The sequence below is a fragment of the Hetaerina americana genome, unplaced genomic scaffold, assembly GCF_022747635.1.
Source record: "Hetaerina americana unplaced genomic scaffold, ioHetAmer1.1.p SCAF_11, whole genome shotgun sequence".
Classification (NCBI taxonomy): Eukaryota; Metazoa; Arthropoda; class Insecta; order Odonata; family Calopterygidae; genus Hetaerina; species Hetaerina americana.
The window spans coordinates 8,391,588-8,401,089 of record NW_027286181.1 but is presented as its reverse complement, the minus strand read 5'-3'; the positions used below and the strand labels follow the sequence as shown (position 1 = coordinate 8,401,089).

At 36.0% G+C, this 9,502-nt stretch overlaps 1 protein-coding gene across 1 annotated transcript; it reads left to right on the top strand.

Moving 5' to 3' along the window:
• Positions 1-4,454: 4,454 nt before the first annotated feature.
• Positions 4,455-5,870, top strand: Blos2 (biogenesis of lysosome-related organelles complex 1 subunit 2). The gene is made up of 4 exons (XM_071599210.1): positions 4,455-4,664; positions 4,741-4,871; positions 5,067-5,178; positions 5,384-5,870. Exons 1-4 carry the CDS (start codon positions 4,619-4,621, stop codon positions 5,518-5,520), a joined length of 426 nt encoding a protein of 141 aa, XP_071455311.1. The 5' UTR covers positions 4,455-4,618; the 3' UTR covers positions 5,521-5,870.
• Positions 5,871-9,502: the final 3,632 nt, after the last annotated feature.

Here is a 9,502-nt window from a genome sequence, read left to right as displayed (position 1 = left end):
GAAAATTAAATTTGAACAATTATTAGTTCTCCTTAGATCATAGAGCTTCATTGAAAATTCAACTTTCTTATTTATCATTGGACCATTTTCTTAGAACTCCGTTATTTCCCAAGTTGATTCAATGATTTCGTACTTATCCTTCCCCTATTACTCGCTTTTTAGTCACATTCGTAATGCCATTGAGAAATCAAAGAATCTGTTTTAATGTACTAATTCAGATAGGGATAATTAATATCTCTGAAATTATTTTGCCAGAAGTGATGCCAACATTGCATATTCATATCTTACTTAAAGTAAACATAAGGGTATGAATTCAATAAAGTTATTCCCAAATATAATCGTAGCTTAAGTTCAGGGAAAAAATTGACGAAGCTTCTTACCTTTGAGACTCCCAAAAATCTAGTCATACTGCTGTCACCTTGGTTTTCTTTCCAGATTCTTCACGGATTCACTTTATCCGCAAAAATGAAAATATTCATTGAAAATCCCTATTACAATGGCTGCCATACTTACACATGAAATCCGATTGCAAAACAGCATTGAAATCATCGTGCATACTCACAGGAAAAGTATAGCAGTCATAGATATTGGCTTGAAGTACTTCAAATACTGAACGTATAGCATTCCAACGCCATTGCACTCCATGTGCGAGCCCTGTGCTTATGCTGAAATAGAATTCGAAATTGCGATATTTGGGGGTTATTGTGAGGTCATCCTCATGACCTCAAGGTCAAATGTTCAAACGGATCTCTTCAGGAATTTCCAGCAAAAAGGTATATTAAAACTTTGATGTGATTCGAATCATTTCGAGTACATTTTGGGGAACAACATCCCTATCAAAACGGAACTCATTTTTTGCAAAAAATAACACCCATTGATAGTTCTTCTTGAAAAAACTAGACGGCAAAGTATGTAGTAAATGCGAATGCATCAATATCAGTTATTAATGTCAATTGACCAGTGATAATAAGAATTAAAAGCGAGGATCAAAAGAATAGGATGCGCTTCAATGCCTAATTCTTGGAATTTGGATGATCCAAAATTAACACACCTACACTTCTTAGCCTCGCCCTTAAGACAGCCTGAATCCAGACTAAAATAAACCCTTCTTCAATTCCACATACACCCTACCTCCCTTCATTTTTCCTTTCCCAACCTCTTCTACGCCTGTCAAACGTTCTAACCTCCATTACCGTCTTCAACACCCCATTTACAGTCAAAACGCTCAGCATACGAGGTCTGTCCGAAATTTATCCGGCCTGCGTTCATATTGGTGCTATTCTTCGTCATCCGGGCCGTGGAATTCGAAGGAGTCTCTATTTGATTGAACCACACGCTCCCAGTGTTGCTTCCAATCTTAAAGCAGTCATCGAACGCAGATTTTGGAATGGCTTTCAGCTCGCGCGTCGCATTACTCTGAGTCGACTCGATGTCGTCGAACCGCTTTCCTTTGAGCGCCATTTTCAATTTTGGGAGCATCCAAAAGACGCGGGGAACTATGTCGGGACTGTACGGAGGCTGACGAAGTTGTACAATCTTGTGTTTTGCCAAAAATTGCTGCACAAGGTTCGATGAATGCGCTGGTGCGTTATCTTGGTGAAGAAGCCAGTCACCGCTTGACCAGAGACGCGGTCGTTCTCTTCTCGCGGCATCACGCAATCTTCTCAGAACTTCAACGTAATATTCTTTGGTGATCGTCTGATCTCTTGGAGCAAATTCGTAGTGCACAACACTACGTACAGTACAGTACACTCACAATCATAAAAAATAATTTAAAAAACGCAGGTCGGATACTTTTCGGAAAAACCAGCCCTCCTGCTGGATTTTTCCCGACTATCTTCTCACCTCCCCCGCCATTCCTAGTATTTACCCCTTCGTTTTTTTTCCTTTCCTTCCACTGAGTTTTTTCCATTCTTTTCCGCGCCCAAATTTCAAAATCGTGCAATCTACACCCATCATCTTGCTTCAATGGTAAATGTTTCTGCACCATCCAAAACCACGCTCCATATAAGTTTCCTCGACATCCTAACTCAACATCTCTGTCATCATTTCTCTCCACCCAAAGTTTCTTTGCCAAATGCAATTCATCTTCTTATGTTCCGGATAATTTGACCATATCGTTCTAAAAATCTTCCAAAAAAAGCTGAAATATTCCATTTGCTCTAGTTTATGACCTTCTACAGGTATTATCACGCTTAACTTGGCCTTGTCCAATCTAGACCGCCACACAACGTAACGCAAAGCTAAGTGCTTTAAATAATTTCCCGCCCACTTCCGTCTCCATACCTCTCTTAGATCCACCTCTGCATACGCGTGCTGATATATATATATATATATATATATATATATATATATATATATATATATATATATATATATATATATATATATATATATATATATATACATATATTGAAAATAATAGGGGATAATAGGCATCCCTGGCCTCTTCCTCCCTCTTCCTAACACTGCCCATCCTGACACTCTACCCGTCAGACGCACCTGATTAGTCTGAGAAATGTTCAGGTTGCTGATAAGTTGCCTATTCCTCCATTCCATTCCTCTCTTCTGCGATGCATTCATTAATTCCACCAAAATTAAATATCAATATTATTAAAGTAATTCACGAAACTGATTATTTATGGTTTCAAACGGTGCATCGCAATAGTAGTTGTAAACAAAGAGACGGCAGAGTTGCAATGATCAAGGCTGTTAACAGTATACTTATTTCTTCTTCGTGACTCACTCCTGATTTTTGCTCTAGATTTTTTTCTATTAGTTACCTCATTATTGCTGTGGCATCCCACATCAGTAACTAACCATCCCCTAAACAACTATTTGCCCTCCTCCCCATCTTTTGAACGATGATCCGGAGGACTTAGAGCTGACGGAACGCAACACGAGGAAGACCGTAGCACGAACGTTTAGAGAGACCAAGGGAAAAGGGATGTACCAAGAGACCTATCAGGGTGCGCCGTATCTAAGCGAGCATTGATTCAAGGGAATAGTACTGGAGAGATGCTGTGGTCTACCAATCTATTGACGGAACTACCGATGATGATGGGCAGAGAAGGACGGAGTGCTGAATGACGTTCGAACTAATGGATGAATTCTCTATCCTTACCACTCCCTTACAAGTCTGATCTCAACTCTACTGTAAGCAATTATTATTACGATAGGTAATCTACCGGTTATGATGCATGATCACAAGCTACCAAATGGTCCAGCAACGAGTCTCTATAAACGAAAAATAACGAACATTCTATTTCACCATTTGTAAATATTTCGTTACAATTATCCTTTTTGATATTTTAAATGCATGCGTCTTTTATCCAACACCTCGTCTCGTACCAGTATAAGTTGCTCATATTTTTGCAAGTGGATAATTTTATCAATAAATAAATTCTGTTTTCAATCAATGCGTGAATACTCGCTTCCTTAACGAAGGGGCGCTGGCCGGGATACACAGTGTCATCATAATGACTTCAGGATGAGTATTCACTCTACCTGCCGCTGGCGCCGAGATTACGCGGGAGTATCGTTTTAAGTAATTATAACTGAGAAATAACCGATATATCTGGATAAAATTTATTCTTCATATTGACTGATTCTTATGCATGCGAAATTAAACTTATAATTCAGTACCTTTCGCAAATGACTGATTTTCCCTTTTTTTGTATTGGAAATAAAACTGATCGAACGAAATCTTTTTGCCAAATTCCTCCTTCATAAATGCTTTGAAGTAATCCATAAAAAACTCTTCCTTCCACGTTTTTCTAAACCCTAGGATTATGCGGGGATATTATCTATGGCTCCACGGCCTTAATTCATCCACTATCGCGAATGGTTTGCGATTCGCCCATTCAATTATACCTGAACCCCCGCTATCCCCACCTACGCCTTGTTCTTTATGTCCAAAGTTGCTTCCCTAATATTGTTGTCAAATAATCCTCTCTATATTCTTTTCATCTCTTTTGAGTATTTTTTATAAAGGCAATATGCTACACCTATCCAGAATATCAAGGAAAGGAAAACCAAGGAACTCATGGAAAATAGTGCGCATTCATTCCAATTATCATAAAATACACGATGGCAATAGCAGAATAAAATACTATTAGAGATTTTTGATGCCAGTTCATGCCGTTTATTTGGCTCTGAATAGAGCATATCAAAATACTCACAGTTTAATTATAAGGACGACCTTTTTTTGTTTGCCATTGAAATGTTATAATTATTCCACCAACATGACCTCTGCTGTATACATTTGCTTTTACATCGAAAATGTTGGCTTCTTTTAGAAAAAGAAGCTTGCAGTCGTGATGATATAAATCTTTTCCTTTTGAATCCCCCACTTAAATGTCTTCGAGAAGTATTTACTAAAGACGTATAGAGTTCACTACAATCTGAGTAAGAGGTAGCGCTGACTTGCGTCAAGATATCAAACTAAATCAAGCAGTCTCCGTCATATAGTTATCGTAGCCGTCACATGGGACGTAAACAAAACATCAGTACCATATATGTCAGTGTTTGTACTTACAATAGGCATATTGGTCATTAATTGAGTTGTTAACTCGTGACAAGATTCGACGATCAACACTTAAGGTGTGTGGTAGTAAGTATGGCTGAAGACAGCGATCAAGGAGTAACGGACTCTCCGAAAAAAGGTGAAGTAGCTTGTCCTAAGTCCTGTGTGCAATTTTTCTTAGAAATGTTTTTTATACTCTAGTAATTTTTTAACAGGTCCAACATTATCCACAAGCACTAGTAGTTTTGAAGCACTTGATCCCCATGATCCGAACCTCAGTCGACTTGCCACATTGATGTTTCAGAAAACAGGCGACTACTTATGGGGTGAATTGACCACTACTCAAGTAAGCTAAATTACTGTAAATGGATTTGTTCCCATATTTGTATGTTTGGCTTTATATACGCGATAGCATTAACGCCATGCTTTCTATTGGTTGATGAAAATTATAGCCATGTTATGAAAATGCAAGTAGCTTTATATTCATGCATGATATCGCCATTAACATTACTTTACAATCTCTTTTATGTTTTACTCGCAGGAAGATTATCGGCTGCTGGAAGCTATGAACAGAGTAACGATTACTAAATACTCAGACATGAAACAGATCTCTAGCAATGTAGGTAAAACGCTCTTGGAGCTCAATGAAAAATGTAAGTGGGGGACTCAAGGGAGTGAAGATTTTAATGGTAATGTTTGATGATTTCCTCAGATCGGAAAACGTTGTTTTCTGGAAATGCTTATTTTATGTGAGAGATTGTAATTAGTAGTTGATTTCAATTACGTAATTAATGCAATTGAGAGTATGACCTGTGACAGTATTGGGATTATCAGCTAATTATTTCTATTGCCTTCCAGACGCCAGTTTACAACCGTATTTGGACCAAATTGATCAAATAGAGGAAAGTGTCATGAAGCTTGAGCAAGCCGCTTACAAACTTGATGCATACTCAAAGCGCTTGGAGGCAAAATTTAAGCATTTGGAGAAGCGATAAATATGAAAATTAACCTTCTAGGAAATGAGTACGAAAAAACACACCTCATGGTATAAATGTGTTATAATGTAAGTGATGTTAATTGATTATGTAAATTATTACCTAAATAGTGGGAAATGAGTTTGTACACATTCCAAGGTTAACCATTACTGCCCGAGTGATGAGGTGAAACCTCATTATATGTCTTGCTTAAAACATCTTTTCAATCTTTCAGCGTCAGTTTAAATTAAAATAATTGTGAGTTTATTATCATTTCGGAATAGTTTCCATTGCTGTTTGAGGAATGCTCTTATGCAAATATATTGTTGTTGAATGTTTTTCTATAATAAATTTGAAGAATGCTGAATTTTTTTGGTGATTTTTATTAAATTAACTTTTAATTAAAGGGAACATGCACCATGATTGTATTTTGGTGTTCCTACTTTGAAATAATTGATGAGTGTACTTGAAGCCTAAATGCAGTGGAGAAATATTGGAATAATTAATGTTGAGTCTTAATCATGCAACTTGAAATGGAGTGAATATGGCAAATGGGGTGGCAAAATGGCCATATGACAAAATTTGACAAGTATAAGTTACAAGAATGGGAAAATTAACAGAATGGAAGATTAGCTTCTTTATGGCACTGCATACACAAGTCTAACCTTGAGTAATGAAAGTCATTTGGTATATAATGCCTAAAAACTATGGAAATGAATAATACTAAACCCTATCTAATGTCCATCCTGCTGTACTCTTTTTGAGGGTGTGCTTCTGAAGAAATATCTGGCATTGAGTTAAAACAGAAACCTGAATTCCTCTTAATAATTTCTTCCACACCACACTATTCTTGCATACATATTTTGCCTCCATTACATTTATTATTATTTCGTACGTCCTCTTCTGTTCCTCAATCTTCATGCATGTCTTGTCTTAAGAATCTTTGACCACATTCTTCCATGAATTTCTGGTTTAACCTTCCTCTAAAATTATTTATTCTTCTTATGATTTGGTTTGGTGATTCAGACTCATCCCTTCTTTAAATGAAGTGGCAATAAGCATATTTCTATCACACTTTTACATATTCCATTCATAGTAAGGAGTAATTACGTACTTTTATACCAGTGCATGCAATCCGCATTCTTTTACGGCCCACTTGTTGTTTATGTTTTAATCCAAATACTCTAAGACCCCATGATCACTGCTTTGTGATCTTCTTGTTATAGCCTGAGACCAGATGCATTGTCTGCCTTGACATAGGAATTGGTCTTTGGGTGTATATATATATATATATATATATATATATATATATATATATATATATATATATATATATATATATATATATATATATATATATATATATATGGAGCTTTCAAAGTATGTTTGCAATGAGATTGTAAATTTTGTGGGAGTATCACATTGTAGAAATAATTTTCTTAGACTTGGACTTGATTTCTAGCACAGTGCTTCAGTCAGTCAAGCTACTGAGGTGTGAGGTAAGGTGTTCTCTTGCATGCTAAATCTTTTTAAGTTATCAACTTTGGTATTTATTTAAATCATTAGGGTCTCTACTCTTGAGAACTGGGACAAGCTTAGCTATCTTTAAATTATCCCAAAAGGTCCCTAATGGCTAATTGACTAATAATTCAAGCAAATGCAATATGGTACTATTAATGAGAAGGGGAAGAGATTTCTGAGAGGGAAAAGTGATTCTGCCAACCTTATTTAGAGGATGTTAGGATCATCTGTGAAGAAATTTTTTTGGAAATTGTTTAAGTGAAACCATAAGTGGCTCAAGAAGTTAAAGGGAAGAACTGGCTTCAATGGCTTTGTGAAGCAGATACTTTGGACCACTCAATGGCTGTGATTTTTCTGGTACCTGCCAGATCATCCTCCAGGGAATTGCAGGTCATGGAGGGAATGAGGAATGACCCTAATATCCTGTTATGTGAGGTTTATATGCAGTGTATGGCATGGAATGAATTGAGCTTCAACCTTACTTTTCAAACTAGCCTTTCAGTTGATTGGATACCTTCATTTATATCCTATATATAGAGAACAGATGCTCGGCCAATAAAAGCAGTTTTGAACTTGGATCGAAAGCAGATTAAATTAACACAATTGACACTTTTGGAAATATTTCCATTGATTGAGCTTATCTGTCCAATACTTACATGTTTATCCTAATAGGGCTCTTCAAATTATATTCCAATGGAATTCAGCAACTCTTACTGAATTTTGTTTTAAAACTTATGAATTAAACAAAGGTGATCATAATACATACCATTTAATTTCTACATTCAAAGGTGAAGAATGGTTAATAGTAAACAGAAATGAGAAGCCAGGGAGAATTTATGTCTGATAAAACCTATTACTACTCTAATGATCCGATTGAAATGTCCTTCAAAATTCTGAGGTTATTTAAGTACAGATCTCTTCTGGGGCTTCAATGTATGACAAAAGGCAATTTATAGTATTCACTGCTGTAACATAGCAGCATTTTTGGTATAGCTTATTGTTCAAGTAAGCATTACGCTGACTATATTTATTGGTATTTGTGCCAATAACCATTGGATTCTAACGGAATCTAATGACCAAAAAACATTTCTTACACCAGAAGTTTTCCATTAATAAAATGGATACATAATGATTTTTAAGAACAAACCCTTGATTCAGCTATTCATTATATCATCAGAATACCTCATTTCCTTATATCATATCAAATATATTTTTATGTAAATAAATACAATGGTAGATTCATCACAACTAATATTCTTTATTGAAGAGGGTAATGCGTCTGGTTTAACAAAAATGTTTTGCTGGCGGGCCGCAATCAAAAGTGCAACTTCAGGGTTCAATGGTTTCAACTTTCGATCGCGCTTTTTCTTTATTTTCGTCGATGAACTGTTCTAATTTTAAATATCATTGAGACCATAGCATCTTTCCTTCCCAGAATACATTATTTTTGTGATTTGTATCCCTGCATGTCATTTTGTGCTATTCGATGAATTTTTTGTTGGGTTGCATTAATATACTTTAATAATGACCTCACTACTACTTAATACCATGTGATTATAATTCTAGTAGAGATGACTAATTTTTGATTTCATGCCGAATAAATCGTAAATTAATTACTTAAAATATGAGTAATTGTACTCATGAATATTTTCACTTACCAAGGTTGGCATGTTAGCTTAGTGGTTACAATGGTTGACATTGATTCAACAGTCCCAGTGATTCCTTTGGTCAAGCCGTTCACCTTCAAGGCCATTGTGATAATCTAGTTACCAGGATGTTCTATTGAAGTTACAGGTATGACGAGAAAAGGTTATGTTTCCTCCCTTACCTTGAATGGGTGACTTATGCATGCTCTGTGCAAGTGCTAGCACAAAATGGGTTCTACTGTCTACTCTAAAAGATAGATAATAACATGTACATGCTTGTTTTGGAAGTTCTTTGCAAATACTTTAAGCTAAATAAGGAAGCCCTTAATTCTCAACTGAAAACTATGGCCTCTTTGTCCCATGCAAACAGCATTGCAAAAAACATGCATTGACAAGATTCTCTAAACGTGTGTTCCTGGTTAAATTTGTGTTATTTCAGAGCTTTGTTTTGAAGAGAACCCCTGAAATGTCATGGCTGTTCATTGACATATTTTGGAACTATTTTTGACCTCGCCACTCAATGAATGGTAATTTGTGCAGTTTGAGTAATATCATTGAGAAAATGAATGTCTCATTCAATCCTATATTTTGCATCAGGATTTTTTAAATTTCTTCAAGTTTATCCATTTATTTACGGTATGGTGAGTTCAAAGTGAATTCCGCTTGGGGAATATTAAAAAAAAACACTGATCACGCAGCAGTTCATGAGTAGTTCTAGTGTACCCATTCTCTGTGCTTGTTTTATCATCTCAAAAGCCAGATGTTAATTAAGAAGACACCATTAATCAAAATCAAACCCATTTGAGATGCATGTTCTCAATTTTTGACCTATATTC